This window comes from Ascaphus truei (genome assembly GCF_040206685.1).
Source record: "Ascaphus truei isolate aAscTru1 chromosome 20 unlocalized genomic scaffold, aAscTru1.hap1 SUPER_20_unloc_2, whole genome shotgun sequence".
Taxonomy (NCBI): domain Eukaryota; kingdom Metazoa; phylum Chordata; class Amphibia; order Anura; family Ascaphidae; genus Ascaphus; species Ascaphus truei.
In genome coordinates, this window is record NW_027453858.1 from 284,613 (window position 1) to 304,300 (window position 19,688).

The 19,688-nt window shown below is 46.1% G+C and overlaps 1 protein-coding gene across 1 annotated transcript in view; it reads right to left on the reverse strand.

Annotated features, from left to right (window-relative positions):
• Nucleotides 1-19,688, reverse strand: part of LOC142474712 (HLA class II histocompatibility antigen, DP alpha 1 chain-like) — a 69,684-nt gene that overhangs the window by 24,683 nt on the left and 25,313 nt on the right. Inside the window, exon 3 of the mRNA XM_075580897.1 lies at nucleotides 5,010-5,291. Coding sequence (XP_075437012.1) covers nucleotides 5,010-5,291 — 282 coding nt within the window. The remainder of the gene's footprint in view (nucleotides 1-5,009; nucleotides 5,292-19,688) is intronic.

The window sequence follows — 19,688 nt, forward strand, 5'->3', positions numbered from 1 at the left end:
TGAACTTCGGCCAGCCTGCTGTCTCCTCCTGCTGAGATCGGCGTCATGGGCCGAGGCCGCTCCTCGCGCAGAAGCCACCCCCGCGCTCACGCTCCTAAGCTGAAGCGGGGAAATCCTGACTACCTGTTGCCGAACTCCTGCTTCCATAACGACGATGCTGCCTTCTCCAATCCTGACCCTGCGATGTACGACTACGAACTGCGCACTCCGGATCAGTCTGCGTGGACTCAGGTCGGTGATTATATAACCCCACCTCAGCCCCGCGGTCCGGTCCCGGTTTGTGGCGAGCATCGGCGTAACAGTATGCTCGGCCCCACAAAACCGGACCGCGCCGTGGCGGGGGTTGGTAAATTTTTTACTGTACCTATGTCCCAGGCTGCGGACCAGTCCCTGTTTGGAAGACCATACCTGTTTGAGAGACTGCCTCCGCCTGAGAGTGAGTTCTTATATAAAGGTTTAACCCCTCTGGAAAGACTGTGTCGTAAAGAACTCCTTACTAGATCTCAGCAATTTAAAGAGGAAAGAAAGACTCAACAGGCCCTGTCCTCCCAGATGCACCTTGCTAATTCCACCCCAGATCGAAAGACTCTAGATCAGATTCTAGATGCCGCCCGTGTGTTATACCAAGATTTTGACCTAATCTTAAGTGAGCGGGACCCTTTTCTCGCTGCCTATGCACTTTCTAATCACAATTTCTATGCTGCCAGTCCTGTTACTAAACCTGTGGGGTTACCACCCTCTCCTAAGAAAGGCCAAACCATCTCCCTGTCACTCCCCGCTAAGGAAGAAGCTGCCACGGTCCCTAGTCCTGAGTTAACCTCCCTGGGTTCTGTCCCCGAGGTTCTTTCTGTCTTAACCCCTGCTAGTCAGGCCTATGAGTCCCTCACCGTAAATCCCTGCATCCCCCAGGTCAGTGTATCTCTCCCAGCACCAGAAAATGAATCCTGTTTGCCCTTTCGTTCTAAACCAGAATTTCTAAGCTCTGTTCCCGAGGTTATTTCTGTTTTAACCCCTGCTAGTCTGCTCTGTGAGGTCCCCATAGTTAACCCTTGTATCCCGCAGACTAAGCTGAGGTCTCTAGGGCAAGAAGCTGAAAACCCTATGTCCCCACTCTCTGAGATTAGTGTATCTTTTCCTGATTCTCAGCTACAGCCTAACTTTACCCTTGAGGTTTTTTCTATGTTAACCCCTGCAGGTCAGCCCTGTGAGCCTCCCTTGGTAAATCCCTGTAGTCCGCCAGTCAAGGACACCTCCTTAGCCTCAGAGGATGAACCCCTTATGTCCCCTGATTCAGCTAAAATTCTCGGGGTTACGCCCCCTGAACTTTCGGCAATAATACTGGCTCCAATTAAAAGTATTCTGGAGCCGTTTGTTTCTCTAAGCCTGTTCACAGAATCCCTACTCCTAGGTATTTCTCTGACCCCGTCTGTCACTCAGAGAGCTGAGACCCCTGCTTCTGAGCATAGACCCCTTTTCGTGGAATCTGTTGTCGTTTCTGATGTCCCAGACACTCTTTCCCAAATACCCACTTCAGAGACCAGCACAGTCGTGGTTGCCCCACTTGCACTGTCTGTGGTCTCCTTTTCTCAAATCCTAGGGTTTAAAGTGAACAGTACATATTATGTCCCTTTCCAAGTGACCCCTTCTGAGATCAGCATATCTGCTGTTGCACCCTTAGTACTATTACAGTCTGGGTTCCCCGTTTTGAAGGATCAAGTTTTCAAGTGTAAAACTCCCTTTGTTCCTGATTTTGTAAACCTGCAGTCCCTTCTCACTGTAGTTAAAGGTTCTCAAGCAGCCGCTGAGTTAAGCTCTGCCGCTGTAAAGTCTTCTGTTGTAGAGGCAATCTTGCCTAGCTTACTTCTGTCAGTCCTTTCTGTGATGCCTATCACCTTTACTAAAATTTCTGTTTTGCAAGGCATTTCTCCTACTAAGTCTGGGATACCTGCAATTCCTTTCATTGGTTCCAAAAACCCTGTCACTAAGTTTCCCATGGAGTCTGATGCCCTCACTAGGGATTCTCTGGGACCCAATTCTGAAACAAGTGCAATGTTCTCTGATTTCATTACTAGCAAGTTCTCCCTTGTTTCTATTGGAAAGTCTACCCCAGTTTCTCTCACGGATTATGCCACAGCCTCCGGGATCATTAAAAATGACTTTAAGTTTGGGATGCCCACTCCTGTAATAATACTGTTTCACGCTGATTCGCCCACAGTATTCGGGGTATCCACTACTGACTGTATGTCTACTACCACAAACTCAGAGTTATCGCATTTGGAACTTTCCTTTTTTTCAAAAAATTCCGTCTTTAAGATGGACGTATATTTCTCTGTGTCTTCCACAATACTTGGGGTACTTGCTATTGACTGTCCTGTCCCAAGACTAGGGTTACCTCTCAAGAAGGTGCCTGGAGCTACCGATGTTAAAAACCCTATGTTTAAAACAGTAACAATTTGCATTGCTTCTCCCATAGTATCATGTGAAACCTGGGTACCTGGGATCTCTACTCCGAAGCCAAGCTTTAGTTCTCTGTCTTCTTTCTCTGTGTTGGAGGTACCCAGCTTTAACCCCAAGACTTTTTTCCCTAAGGCTGATGCACCGTTTAACCGCCTGCCTTTTTTTTTGGATAAAATCTGTTTTCTCACCTTTCAAACAGACTCCTTACACGCAGGTCTCTGTGCGGTGCCCAAAGTGCCCTTTCTGGATGGCATTTGGCCTTTCTCTAAGACGAAGATACCCTTACTGGACCTCGTCGCTTTACCTGAAGCGTCCGTCCCTATTCTCTATGGGTCCATTATGGGTATAGACATGCTTATTATGTCCTTTACCAAGGCCACAATTTCGGAGTTGATTCTCTCTAAAGATCACAAACCAAAGGAAGCGGATCCTTCTTCAACTGCCAGTACCATGACCAAGGATTGCATACACACTGCTACAGACTCTTGCAAATTGCCTAGTATAGCAACCCTGTTTTGTATCAAAAGTACCGCTGCTATAGTGTGTAGTGTACCCTCCCGCCCCATTCCCTCGCTAACCATCACCCGGAATTCCTTGGAAGCTAAAGACTTTCTCAACTTCCTCCATGCTGATTTCACTAAAGACATTGCCTTCTCTGAAGATCCCTCTGCTAATTTTGTCCGACAATCTGTGTCCTGTGTCCCGTACTCTTGGACTATTACTATGCACCGGACATCTGGCTACTGTCCTTCAGATGTTCCCATTCCGGAGCCCTCAGGTCCCATTGTTCATGTACCAAGAACTGCAGTACCACCGCTGTCTTTCATGGCACTCGCCAATGTACATCTGGATTGTGGACCTAATTCTCGCCGGAGACACTTCAGGAACAACTCAATGTCTCCCAGACCTATGAATGGTCCTGTTCACCCAGGCTTCTCACCCAGTGGTGGGGGTACTGTAAGGAATCCCAACAAACTATGGGCTTTCAACGCCACCTCTTGCCTAAGGAGGTTTAGGAACAATTCCATGTCCCCCAAATCTGTGATGGATCTTGTTCGTCCGGAGGTCTCACCTGAAGGGGGGGGTAATGTAAGGAATGCACTACTGGCTTTGACTATTGCCTTGCAGACATGTGCAGTTGCAGGCTTCCTCTGGCAATCTATGGCACAGGTGCTGCCTCTCATTGCAGCTTCTGCCCTGTGCTACTTCATTGGAGGAATTCTCACACACCCTCCTCCTGTGATTGGATCTCCGCCCTTTATATTCTAGGCGTTGGCTCTGAACCAGCGCCGAGCATAATTATTCCTACCTCTATGTTACTGTCTCTGCCACAAACCACCCCAGGCCTCTCTCCTAGCGTTCTTACCTTCCAAGTTCCTGAGTATCCAGAGGCCTGGTCCTGGACGTCTGTGCTGAAGCGTTGTTGCCAGCACTGGCCTGCTGCTATCTCCTTGCAGTGGCCTACCCTGGACGTCTGTGCTGAAGCGTTGATGCCAGCACTGGTAACTGCTGCATTCCCTCCTAGCAGTAGCTACCCTTCCTGTCCGGTGGCCTGCCGCTATTCTCCTGTAGTGGCCTATCCTGGACGTCTGTGCTGAAGCGTTGATGCCAGCACTGGTACTGCTGCATTCCCTCCTAGCAGTGGCTACCCTTCCTTTCCTGCGGCCTGCTGCTATCTCCTTGCAGTGGCCTGCCCTGGACGTCTGTGCTGAAGCGTTAATGCCAGCACTGGCCTGCTGCTATTCTCCTGCAGTGGCCTACCCGGGACGTCTGTGCTGAAGCGTGTTGCCAGCACCGGTACCTGCTGCATTCCCTCCTAGCAGTGGCTACCCTTCCTTTCCTGCGGCTTGCTGCGATCCTCTTGCAGTGACCTGCCTTGGACTTCTGCGCTGAAGCGTTGGTTCTTCCCGACGCTGCCCTGCGGTGAACTTCGGCCAGCCTGCTGTCTCCTCCTGCTGAGATCGGCGTCATGGGCCGAGGCCGCTCCTCGCGCAGAAGCCACCCCCGCGCTCACGCTCCTAAGCTGAAGCGGGGAAATCCTGACTACCTGTTGCCGAACTCCTGCTTCCATAACGACGATGCTGCCTTCTCCAATCCTGACCCTGCGATGTACGACTACGAACTGCGCACTCCGGATCAGTCTGCGTGGACTCAGGTCGGTGATTATATAACCCCACCTCAGCCCCGCGGTCCGGTCCCGGTTTGTGGCGAGCATCGGCGTAACAGTAACTAACTGGGACACATCTGGGAAACTCAGGGGAATGTGTAACACAAAGAGACACACACAGTAACTAACAGGGTCACATCTGGGAAACTCAGGGGAATGTGTAACACAAAGAGACACACAGTAACTAACAGGGACACATCTGGGAAACTCAGGGGAATGTGTAACACAAAGAGACACACACAGTAACTAACAGGGCCCCACTGCCCCTCCCCCCCCCCCCCGCTCTCTCTATAACATACTCACGCCACATAATCTGGCTGGGTCTGTCCAGGCCCCACTGCCCCTCTCCCCCCCCCCCCCCCCGCTCTCTATATAACATACTCACGCCACATAATCTGGCTGGGCCTGTCCAGGCCCCAGTGCTCCACCTCACAGGTGTAGATATCCTGGGCATCGGGTATGAAGACGAGGTACAGAAACTTGCGGAATGAGTGGTCCTGTGAGGGTAAGAAGATGGTCTCTCTCACCCCCTCAGATATCTTCTCCCCATTCTTCAGCCAGGTCGTGTTCATCACCGGGGGGAAGATGTTCCGGATAAAACAGATCAGGGTGTTGGGTTCTCCCAGTACGACGGGATTCTCTGTGTACACGGTAACCACAGGGGGAACTAATAGGGATATAACATACAGGTTACGAACATATACATGCAGTATATATATACTGTATATATATATATAGGAAACAATGGTGGATTCGGCGCAACTGCGCATGTCTGAATCAGAGAGGCTCAATCCGAATCCACCATTGTTTCCTGACTACATCAAGACGGTGGCACGCAGGAGCAGCCGAGGAGAGCGGGTCCCAGACCGGAGAGGCAGGTGAGGTGAGTTAACAATTACCCCCCTGCACCGGTCGATATAGTGGCCAAACGGAGCTCCCTCGTGTTATGCCCCAGTGTCTGATATTATCAGATCGCTGCTCTGCACACGGAAGCGCAGGACAGACTCTTTGACATTTTGTATATATATATACCATAATACTGAGTTAAGTTATGGTGAGTAACAAAAGTGACAAAAACCCTCCACAGGAAAGCAAATATGCAAATATAACTGTCTGCTCATCTGCATGTCTTAGGCAGGTCTGCAACCCCGCCTTTCCCCATTATCCCCCAGCACACAGCACTTCCACTGCAGCAAGGGATTCTGGGAAATGACATGCAGCCCTGCCTTTCCCCATTATCCCCCAGCACACAGCACTTCCACTGCAGCAAAGGATTCTGGGAAATGACATGCAGCCCCGCCTTTCCCCATTATCCCCCCCGCACACAGCACTTCCACTGCAGCAAGGAATTCTGGGAAATGACATGCAGCCCCGCCTTTCACCATTATCACCCAGCACACAGCACTTCCACTGCAGCAAGGGATTCTGGGAAATGACATGCAGCCCCGCCTTTCATCATTATCCCCCCCGCACACAGCACTTCCACTGCAGCAAGGGATTCTGGGAAATGACATGCAACCCCGCCTTTCACCATTATCACCCAGCACACAGCACTTCCTCTGCAGCAAGGGATTCTGGGAAATGACATGCACCCCTGCGTTTCACCATTATCACCCAGCACACAGCACTTCCACTGCAGCAAGGGATTCTGGGAAATGACATGCAGCCCTGCCTTTCACCATTATCACCCAGCATACAGTGCTCCCACTGCAGCAAGAGATTCTGGGAAATGACATGCAGCCCCGCCTTTCACCATTATCACCCAGCATACAGCACTTCCACTGCAGCAAGGGATATATCTACATACATACACACACACACAACTATATATCTATATACATACACACAACTATATCCATACACACACAACTATATCTATGAATATATATATGTCCTGATCATCAAGCTGTAAATAAACTCCGAATGTACCCAGCTACAGTACTGATCTGCTAATGTACCCAGATACAGTACTGACCTGCTAATGTACCCAGATACAGTACTGATCTGCTAATGTACCCAGATACAGTACTGATCTGCTAATGTACCCAGATACAGTACTGAGCCGCTAATGTACCCAGATACAGTACTGATCTGCTAATGTACCCAGATACAGTACTGATCTGCTAATGTACCCAGCTACAGTACTGATCTGCTAATGTACCCAGATACAGTACTGATCTGCTAATGTACCCAGATACAGTACTGAGCCGCTAATGTACCCAGATACAGTACTGATCTGCTAATGTACCCAGATACAGTACTGATCTGCTAATGTACCCAGCTACAGTACTGATCTGCTAATCTACCCAGATACAGTACTGATCTGCTAATGTACCCAGATACAGTACTGATCCGCTAATGTACCCAGATACAGTACTGAGCTGCTAATGTACCCAGATACAGTACTGATCTGCTAATGTACCCAGATACAGTACTGAGCCGCTAATGTACCCAGATACAGTACTGATCTGCTAATGTACCCAGATACAGTACTGAGCTGCTAATGTACCCAGATACAGTACTGATCCGCTAATGTACCCAGATACAGTACTGATCTGCTAATGTACCCAGATACAGTACTGATCTGCTAATGTACCCAGATACAGTACTGATCCGCTAATGTACCCAGATACAGTACTGAGCTGCTAATGTACCCAGATACAGTACTGAGCTGCTAATGTACCCAGATACAGTACTGATCCGCTAATGTACCCAGATACAGTACTGATCCGCTAATGTACCCAGATACAGTACTGATCTGCTAATGTACCCAGATACAGTACTGACCTGCTAATGTACCCAGCTACAGTACTGATCTGCTAATCTACCCAGATACAGTACTGATCTGCTAATGTACCCAGATACAGTACTGATCTGCTAATGTACCCAGATACAGTACTGACCTGCTAATGTACCCAGCTACAGTACTGATCTGCTAATCTACCCAGATACAGTACTGATCTGCTAATGTACCCAGATACAGTACTGAGCTGCTAATGTACCCAGATACAGTACTGATCCGCTAATGTACCCAGATACAGTACTGATCCGCTAATGTACCCAGATACAGTACTGATCTGCTAATGTACCCAGATACAGTACTGACCTGCTAATGTACCCAGCTACAGTACTGATCTGCTAATCTACCCAGATACAGTACTGATCTGCTAATGTACCCAGATACAGTACTGATCTGCTAATGTACCCAGATACAGTACTGAGCCGCTAATGTACCCAGATACAGTACTGATCTGCTAATGTACCCAGATACAGTACTGAGCTGCTAATGTACCCAGATACAGTACTGATCCGCTAATGTACCCAGATACAGTACTGAGCTGCTAATGTACCCAGATACAGTACTGATCCGCTAATGTACCCAGATACAGTACTGAGCTGCTAATGTACCCAGATACAGTACTGAGCTGCTAATGTACCCAGATACAGTACTGATCCGCTAATGTACCCAGATACAGTACTGATCCGCTAATGTACCCAGATACAGTACTGATCTGCTAATGTACCCAGATACAGTACTGATCCGCTAATGTACCCAGATACAGTACTGATCTGCTAATGTACCCAGATACAGTACTGATCTGCTAATGTACCCAGATACAGTACTGAGCTGCTAATGTACCCAGATACAGTACTGATCTGCTAATGTACCCAGATACAGTACTGATCTGCTAATGTACCCAGATACAGTACTGATCTGCTAATGTACCCAGATACAGCACTGATCTGCTAATGTACAAAGATACAGTACTGAGCTGCTAATGTACCCAGATACAGTACTGATCCGCTAATGTACCCAGATACAGTACTGATCTGCTAATGCACCCAGATACAGTACTGATCCGCTAATGTACCCAGATACAGTACTGATCTGCTAATGTACCCAGATACAGTACTGAGCTGCTAATGTACCCAGATACAGCACTGAGCTGCTAATGTACCCAGATACAGTACTGATCTGCTAATGTACCCAGATACAGTACTGAGCTGCTAATGTACCCAGATACAGTACTGAGCCGCTAATGTACCCAGATACAGTACTGAGCTGCTAATGTACCCAGATACAGTACTGATCCGCTAATGTACCCAGATACAGTACTGATCCGCTAATGTACCCAGATACAGTACTGATCTGCTAATGTACCCAGATACAGTACTGAGCTGCTAATGTACCCAGATACAGTACTGAGCTGCTAATGTACCCAGATACAGTACTGAGCTGCTAATGTACCCAGATACAGTACTGAGCTGTTAATGTACCCAGATACAGTACTGAGCTGCTAATGTACCCAGATACAGTACTGATCTGCTAATGTACCCAGATACAGTACTGAGCTGCTAATGTACCCAGATACAGTACAGATCTGCTAATGTACCCAGATACAGTACTGAGCTGCTAATGTACCCAGATACAGTACTGATCTGCTAATGTACCCAGATACAGTACTGATCTGCTAATGTACCCAGATACAGTACTGATCTGCTAATGTACCCAGATACAGTACTGATCTGCTAATGTACCCAGATACAGTACTGAGCTGCTAATGTACCCAGATACAGTACTGATCTGCTAATGTACCCAGATACAGTACTGAGCTGCTAATGTACCCAGATACAGCACTGATCCGCTAATGTACCCAGATACAGTACTGAGCTGCTAATGTACCCAGATACAGTACTGATCTGCTAATGTACCCAGATACAGTACTGAGCTGCTAATGTACCCAGATACAGCACTGATCCGCTAATGTACCCAGATACAGCACTGATCCGCTAATGTACCCAGATACAGCACTGATCCGCTAATGTACCCAGATACAGTACTGATCCGCTAATGTACCCAGATACAGTACTGATCTGCTAATGTACCCAGATACAGTACTGATCTGCTAATGTACCCAGATACAGTACTGATCTGCTAATGTACCCAGATACAGTACTGATCTGCTAATGTACCCAGATACAGTACTGATCTGCTAATGTACCCAGATACAGTACTGATCTGCTAATGTACCCAGATACAGTACTGATCTGCTAATGTACCCAGATACAGTACTGATCTGCTAATGTACCCAGATACAGTACTGAGCTGCTAATGTACCCAGATACAGTACTGATCTGCTAATGTACCCAGATACAGTACTGATCTGCTAATGTACCCAGATACAGTACTGATCCGCTAATGTACCCAGATACAGTACTGATCTGCTAATGTACCCAGATACAGTACTGATCTGCTAATGTACCCAGATACAGTACTGATCTGCTAATGTACCCAGATACAGCACTGATCTGCTAATGTACCCAGATACAGTACTGATCTGCTAATGTACCCAGATACAGTACTGATCTGCTAATGTACCCAGCTACAGTACTGAGCTGCTAATGTACCCGGATACAGTACTGATCTGCTAATGTACCCAGATACAGCACTGATCTGCTAATGTACCCAGATACAGTACTGATCTGCTAATGTACCCAGATACGGTACTGATCTGCTAATGTACCCAGCTACAGTACTGATCCGCTATTGTACCCAGATACGGTACTGAGCTGCTAATGTACCCAGCTACAGTACTGATCCGCTAATGTACCCAGATACAGTACTGTTCTGCTAATGTACCCAGCTACAGTACTGATCCGCTAATGTACCCAGATACAGTACTGATCTGCTAATGTACCCAGCTACAGTACTGATCCGCTAATGTACCCAGCTACAGTACTGAGCTGCTAATGTACCCAGATACAGTACTGAGCTGCTAATGTACCCAGATACAGTACTGAGCTGCTAATGTACCCAGATACAGTACTGATCCGCTAATGTACCCAGATACAGTACTGATATGCTAATGTACCCAGATACACTACTGAGCTGCTAATGTACCCAGTTACAGTACTGAGCTGCTAATGTACCCAGATACAGTACTGAGCCGCTAATGTACCCAGATACAGTACTGATCTGCTAATGTACCCAGATACAGTACTGATCTGCTAATGTACCCAGATACAGTACTGATCTGCTAATGTACCCAGATACAGTACTGATCTGCTAATGTACCCAGATACAGTACTGATCTGCTAATGTACCCAGATACAGTACTGAGCTGCTAATGTACCCAGATACAGTACTGAGCCGCTAATGTACCCAGATACAGTACTGATCCGCTAATGTACCCAGATACAGTACTGATCCGCTAATGTACCCAGATACAGCACTGAGCTGCTAATGTACCCAGATACAGTACTGAGCTGCTAATGTACCCAGATACAGTACTGATCCGCTAATGTACCCAGATACAGTACTGATCTGCTAATATACCCAGATACAGTACTGAGCTGCTAATGTACCCAGATACACTACTGAGCTGCTAATGTACCCAGATACAGTACTGAGCTGCTAATGTACCCAGATACAGTACTGAGCTGCTAATGTACCCAGATACAGTACTGATCCGCTAATGTACCCAGATACAGTACTGATCCGCTAATGTACCCAGATACAGTACTGATCTGCTAATGTACCCAGATACAGTACTGATCTGCTAATGTACCCAGATACAGTACTGAGCTGCTAATGTACCCAGATACAGTACTGATCTGCTAATGTACCCAGATAGAGTACTGAGCTGCTAATGTACCCAGATACAGTACTGAACTGCTAATGTACCCAGATACAGTACTGATCCGCTAATGTACCCAGATACAGTACTGAGCCGCTAATGTACCCAGATACAGTACTGAGCTTATAATGTACCCAGATACAGTACTGAGCTGCTAATGTACCCAGATACAGTACTGATCTACTAATGTACCCAGATACACTACTGAGCTGCTAATGTACCCAGATACAGTACTGATCCGCTAATGTACCCAGATACAGTACTGATCCGCTAATGTACCCAGATACAGTACTGATCTGCTAATGTACCCAGATACAGTACTGAGCTGCTAATGTACCCAGATACAGTACTGAGCTGCTAATGTACCCAGCTACAGTACTGATCTGCTAATGTACCCAGATACAGCACTGATCTGCTAATGTACCCAGCTACAGTACTGATCTGCTAATGTACCCAGATACAGTACTGATCTGCTAATGTACCCAGATACGGTACTGAGCTGCTAATGTACCCAGATACAGTACTGAGCTGCTAATGTACCCAGATACAGTACTGATCTGCTAATGTACCCAGATACAGTACTGGTCTGCTAATGTACCCAGATACAGTACTGAACCGCTAATGTACCCAGATACAGTACTGAGCTGCTAATGTACCCAGATACAGTACTGATCTGCTAATGTACCCAGATACAGTACTGAGCTGCTAATGTACCCAGAAACAGTACTGAGCTGCTAATGTACCCAGATACAGTACTGATCTGCTAATGTACCCAGCTACAGTACTGATCCGCTAATGTACCCAGATACGGTACTGATCTGCTAATGTACCCAGCTACGGTACTGATCCGCTAATGTACCCAGATACAGTACTGATCTGCTAATGTACCCAGCTACAGTACTGATCCGCTAATGTACCCAGATACAGTACTGATCTGCTAATGTACCCAGCTACAGTACTGATCCGCTAATGTACCCAGATACAGTACTGATCTGCTAATGTACCCAGCTACAGTACTGATCCGCTAATGTACCCAGATACAGTACTGATCTGCTAATGTACCCAGCTACAGTACTGATCCGCTAATGTACCCAGATACAGTACTGAGCTGCTAATGTACCCAGATACAGTACTGATCTGCTAATGTACCCAGATACAGAACTGATCTGCTAATGTACCCAGATACAGTACTGAGCTGCTAATGTACCCAGATACAGTACTGAGCTGCTAATGTACCCAGATACAGTACTGATCCGCTAATGTACCCAGATACAGTACTGATCTGCTAATGTACCCAGATACACTACTGAGCTGCTAATGTACCCAGTTACAGTACTGAGCTGCTAATGTACCCAGATACAGTACTGAGCTGCTAATGTACCCAGATACAGTACTGATCCGCTAATGTACCCAGATACAGTACTGATCTGCTAATGTACCCAGATACACTACTGAGCTGCTAATGTACCCAGTTACAGTACTGAGCTGCTAATGTACCCAGATACAGTACTGAGCTGCTAATGTACCCAGATACAGTACTGAGCTGCTAATGTACCCAGATACAGTACTGATCTGCTAATGTACCCAGATACACTACTGAGCTGCTAATGTACCCAGTTACAGTACTGAGCTGCTAATGTACCCAGATACGGTACTGAGCCGCTAATGTACCCAGATACAGTACTGATCCGCTAATGTACCCAGTTACAGTACTGAGCTGCTAATGTACCCAGATACAGTACTGATCTGCTAATGTACCCAGCTACAGTACTGAGCTGCTAATGTACCCAGATACAGTACTGATCTGCTAATGTACCCAGATACACTACTGAGCTGCTAATGTACCCAGCTACAGTACTGATCTGCTAATGTACCCAGATACAGTACTGATCCGCTAATGTACCCAGATACAGTACTGATCCGCTAATGTACCCAGATACAGTACAGATCTGCTAATGTACCCAGATACAGTACTGAGCTGCTAATGTACCCAGATACAGTACTGATCTGCTAATGTACCCAGATACAGTACTGATCTGCTAATGTACCCAGATACACTACTGAGCTGCTAATGTACCCAGATACAGTACTGAACCGCTAATGTACCCAGATACAGTACTGATCTGCTAATGTACCCAGATACAGTACTGAGCTGCTAATGTACCCAGATACAGTACTGATCCGCTAATGTACCCAGATACAGTACTGAGCTGCTAATGTACCCAGATACAGTACTGAGCTGCTAATGTACCCAGATACAGTACTGAGCTGCTAATGTACCCAGATACAGTACTGATCTGCTAATGTACCCAGATACAGCACTGATCTGCTAATGTACCCAGATACAGTACTGAGCTGCTAATGTACCCAGATACAGTACTGATCTGCTAATGTACCCAGATACAGTACTGAGCTGCTAATGTACCCAGCTACAGTACTGAGCTGCTAATGTACCCAGATACAGTACTGAGCTGCTAATGTACCCAGATACAGTACTGATCTGCTAATGTACCCAGATACAGTACTGATCTGCTAATGTACCCAGATACAGTACTGATCTGCTAATGTACCCAGATACAGTACTGATCTGCTAATGTACCCAGATACAGTACTGAGCTGCTAATGTACCCAGCTACAGTACTGAGCTGCTAATGTACCCAGATACAGTACTGATCTGCTAATGTACCCAGATACAGTACTGATCTGCTAATGTACCCAGATACAGTACTGAGCTGCTAATGTACCCAGATACAGTACTGAGCTGCTAATGTACCCAGATACAGTACTGAGCTGCTAATGTACCCAGATACAGTACTGAGCTGCTAATGTACCCAGATACAGTACTGAGCTGCTAATGTACCCAGATACAGTACTGATCTGCTAATGTACCCAGATACAGTACTGATCTGCTAATGTACCCAGATACAGTACTGATCCGCTAATGTACCCAGATACAGTACTGATCTGCTAATGTACCCAGATACAGTACTGATCTGCTAATGTACCCAGATACAGTACTGATCTGCTAATGTACCCAGATACAGTACTGATCTGCTAATGTACCCAGATACAGTACTGAGCTGCTAATGTACCCAGATACAGTACTGATCTGCTAATGTACCCAGCTACAGTACTGAGCTGCTAATGTACCCAGATACAGTACTGATCTGCTAATGTACCCAGATACAGCACTGATCTGCTAATGTACCCAGATACAGTACTGATCTGCTAATGTACCCAGATACGGTACTGATCTGCTAATGTACCCAGCTACAGTACTGATCCGCTATTGTACCCAGATACGGTACTGAGCTGCTAATGTACCCAGCTACAGTACTGATCCGCTAATGTACCCAGATACAGTACTGTTCTGCTAATGTACCCAGCTACAGTACTGATCCGCTAATGTACCCAGAAACAGTACTGATCTGCTAATGTACCCAGCTACAGTACTGATCCGCTAATGTACCCAGATACAGTACTGAGCTGCTAATGTACCCAGATACAGTACTGAGCTGCTAATGTACCCAGATACAGTACTGAGCTGCTAATGTACCCAGATACAGTACTGATCCGCTAATGTACCCAGATACAGTACTGATATGCTAATGTACCCAGATACACTACTGAGCTGCTAATGTACCCAGTTACAGTACTGAGCTGCTAATGTACCCAGATACAGTACTGAGCCGCTAATGTACCCAGATACAGTACTGAGCCGCTAATGTACCCAGATACAGTACTGATCCGCTAATGTACCCAGATACAGTACTGATCCGCTAATGTACCCAGATACAGTACTGAGCTGCTAATGTACCCAGATACAGTACTGAGCTGCTAATGTACCCAGATACAGTACTGATCCGCTAATGTACCCAGATACAGTACTGATCTGCTAATGTACCCAGATACACTACTGAGCTGCTAATGTACCCAGTTACAGTACTGAGCTGCTAATGTACCCAGATACAGTACTGATCTGCTAATGTACCCAGATACAGTACTGAGCTGCTAATGTACCCAGATACAGTACTGATCCGCTAATGTACCCAGATACAGTACTGATCCGCTAATGTACCCAGATACAGTACTGATCTGCTAATGTACCCAGATACAGTACTGATCTGCTAATGTACCCAGATACAGTACTGAGCTGCTAATGTACCCAGATACAGTACTGATCTGCTAATGTACCCAGATACAGTACTGAGCTGCTAATGTACCCAGATACAGTACTGAACTGCTAATGTACCCAGATACAGTACTGATCCGCTAATGTACCAGATACAGTACTGAGCCGCTAATGTACCCAGATACAGTACTGAGCTTATAATGTACCCAGATACAGTACTGAGCTGCTAATGTACCCAGATACAGTACTGATCTACTAATGTACCCAGATACACTACTGAGCTGCTAATGTACCCAGATACAGTACTGATCCGCTAATGTACCCAGATACAGTACTGATCCGCTAATGTACCCAGATACAGTACTGATCTGCTAATGTACCCAGATACAGTACTGAGCTGCTAATGTACCCAGATACAGTACTGATCTGCTAATGTACCCAGATACAGCACTGATCTGCTAATGTACCCAGATACAGTACTGATCTGCTAATGTACCCAGATACAGTACTGATCTGCTAATGTACCCAGATACGGTACTGAGCTGCTAATGTACCCAGATACGGTACTGAGCTGCTAATGTACCCAGATACAGTACTGATCTGCTAATGTACCCAGATACAGTACTGGTCTGCTAATGTACCCAGATACAGTACTGAACCGCTAATGTACCCAGATACAGTACTGAGCTGCTAATGTACCCAGATACAGTACTGAGCTGCTAATGTACCCAGATACAGTACTGATCTGCTAATGTACCCAGATACAGTACTGAGCTGCTAATGTACCCAGAAACAGTACTGAGCTGCTAATGTACCCAGATACAGTACTGATCTGCTAATGTACCCAGCTAAAGTACTGATCCGCTAATGTACCCAGATACGGTACTGATCTGCTAATGTACCCAGCTACAGTACTGATCCGCTAATGTACCCAGATACAGTACTGATCTGCTAATGTACCCAGCTACAGTACTGATCCGCTAATGTACCCAGATACAGTACTGATCTGCTAATGTACCCAGCTACAGTACTGATCCGCTAATGTACCCAGATACAGTACTGATCTGCTAATGTACCCAGCTACAGTACTGATCCGCTAATGTACCCAGATACAGTACTGATCTGCTAATGTACCCAGCTACAGTACTGATCCGCTAATGTACCCAGATACAGTACTGAGCTGCTAATGTACCCAGATACAGTACTGATCTGCTAATGTACCCAGATACAGAACTGATCTGCTAATGTACCCAGATACAGTACTGAGCTGCTAATGTACCCAGATACAGTACTGAGCTGCTAATGTACCCAGATACAGTACTGATCCGCTAATGTACCCAGATACAGTACTGATCTGCTAATGTACCCAGATACACTACTGAGCTGCTAATGTACCCAGTTACAGTACTGAGCTGCTAATGTACCCAGATACAGTACTGAGCTGCTAATGTACCCAGATACAGTACTGATCTGCTAATGTACCCAGATACACTACTGAGCTGCTAATGTACCCAGCTACAGTACTGATCTGCTAATGTACCCAGATACAGTACTGATCCGCTAATGTACCCAGATACAGTACTGATCCGCTAAAGTACCCAGATACAGTACTGATCTGCTAATGTACCCAGATACAGTACTGATCTGCTAATGTACCCAGATACACTACTGAGCTGCTAATGTACCCAGATACAGTACTGAACCGCTAATGTACCCAGATACAGTACTGATCTGCTAATGTACCCAGATACAGTACTGAGCTGCTAATGTACCCAGATACAGTACTGATCCGCTAATGTACCCAGATACAGTACTGAGCTGCTAATGTACCCAGATACAGTACTGAGCTGCTAATGTACCCAGATACAGTACTGATCTGCTAATGTACCCAGATACAGCACTGATCTGCTAATGTACCCAGATACAGTACTGAGCTGCTAATGTACCCAGATACAGTACTGATCTGCTAATGTACCCAGATACAGTACTGAGCTGCTAATGTACCCAGCTACAGTACTGAGCTGCTAATGTACCCAGATACAGTACTGATCTGCTAATGTACCCAGATACTGTACTGATCTGCTAATGTACCCAGATACAGTACTGATCTGCTAATGTACCCAGATACAGTACTGATCTGCTAATGTACCCAGATACAGTACTGAGCTGCTAATGTACCCAGATACAGTACTGATCTGCTAATGTACCCAGATACAGTACTGAGCTGCTAATGTACCCAGATACAGTACTGAGCTGCTAATGTACCCAGATACAGTACTGATCTGCTAATGTACCCAGCTACAGTACTGATCTGCTAATGTACCCAGATACAGTACTGATCTGCTAATGTACCCAGATACAGTACTGATCCGCTAATGTACCCAGATACAGTACTGATCCGCTAATGTACCCAGATACAGTACTGATCTGCTTATGTACCCAGATACAGTACTGATGTGCTAATGTACCCAGATACAGTACTAGCTGCTAATGTACCCAGATACAGTACTGATCCGCTAATGTACCCAGATACAGTACTGATCTGCTAATGTACCCAGATACAGTACTGAGCCGCTAATGTACCCAGATACAGTACTGATCTGCTAATGTACCCAGATACGGTACTGAGCTGCTAATGTACCCAGATACAGTACTGATCCGCTAATGTACCCAGATACAGTACTGATCTGCTAATGTACCCAGATACGGTACTGAGCTGCTAATGTACCCAGATACAGTACTGATCTGCTAATGTACCCAGATACAGTACTGAGCTGCTAATGTACCCAGATACAGTACTGATCTGCTAATGTACCCAGATACAGTACTGATCCGCTAATGTACCCAGCTACAGTACTGATCCGCTAATGTACCCAGATACGGTACTGAGCTGCTAATGTACCCAGATACAGTACTGATCCGCTAATGTACCCAGATACAGTACTGATCTGCTAATGTACCCAGATACGGTACTGAGCTGCTAATGTACCCAGATACGGTACTGAGCTGCTAATGTACCCAGATACAGTACTGAGCTGCTAATGTACCCAGATACAGTACTGAGCTGCTAATGTACCCAGATACAGTACTGATCCGCTAATGTACCCAGATACAGTACTGATCTGCTAATGTACCCAGCTACAGTACTGATCCGCTAATGTACCCAGATACAGTACTGAGCTGCTAATGTACCCAGATACAGTACTGATCTGCTAATGTACCCAGATACAGAACTGATCTGCTAATGTACCCAGATACAGTACTGAGCTGCTAATGTACCCAGATACAGTACTGAGCTGCTAATGTACCCAGATACAGTACTGATCCGCTAATGTACCCAGATACAGTACTGATCTGCTAATGTACCCAGATACACTACTGAGCTGCTAATGTACCCAGTTACAGTACTGAGCTGCTAATGTACCCAGATACAGTACTGAGCTGCTAATGTACCCAGATACAGTACTGATCTGCTAATGTACCCAGATACACTACTGAGCTGCTAATGTACCCAGCTACAGTACTGATCTGCTAATGTACCCAGATACAGTACTGATCCGCTAATGTACCCAGATACAGTACTGATCTGCTAATGTACCCAGATACAGTACTGATCTGCTAATGTACCCAGATACACTACTGAGCTGCTAATGTACCCAGATACAGTACTGAACCGCTAATGTACCCAGATACAGTACTGATCTGCTAATGTACCCAGATACAGTACTGAGCTGCTAATGTACCCAGATACAGTACTGATCCGCTAATGTACCCAGATACAGTACTGAGCTGCTAATGTACCCAGATACAGTACTGAGCTGCTAATGTACCCAGATACAGTACTGATCTGCTAATGTACCCAGATACAGCACTGATCTGCTAATGTACCCAGATACAGTACTGAGCTGCTAATGTACCCAGATACAGTACTGATCTGCTAATGTACCCAGATACAGTACTGAGCTGCTAATGTACCCAGATACAGTACTGAGCTGCTAATGTACCCAGATACAGTACTGATCTGCTAATGTACCCAGATACTGTACTGATCTGCTAATGTACCCAGATACAGTACTGATCTGCTAATGTACCCAGATACAGTACTGATCTGCTAATGTACCCAGATACAGTACTGAGCTGCTAATGTACCCAGATACAGTACTGAGCTGCTAATGTACCCAGATACAGTACTGATCTGCTAATGTACCCAGATACAGTACTGAGCTGCTAATGTACCCAGATACAGTACTGAGCTGCTAATGTACCCAGATACAGTACTGATCTGCTAATGTAC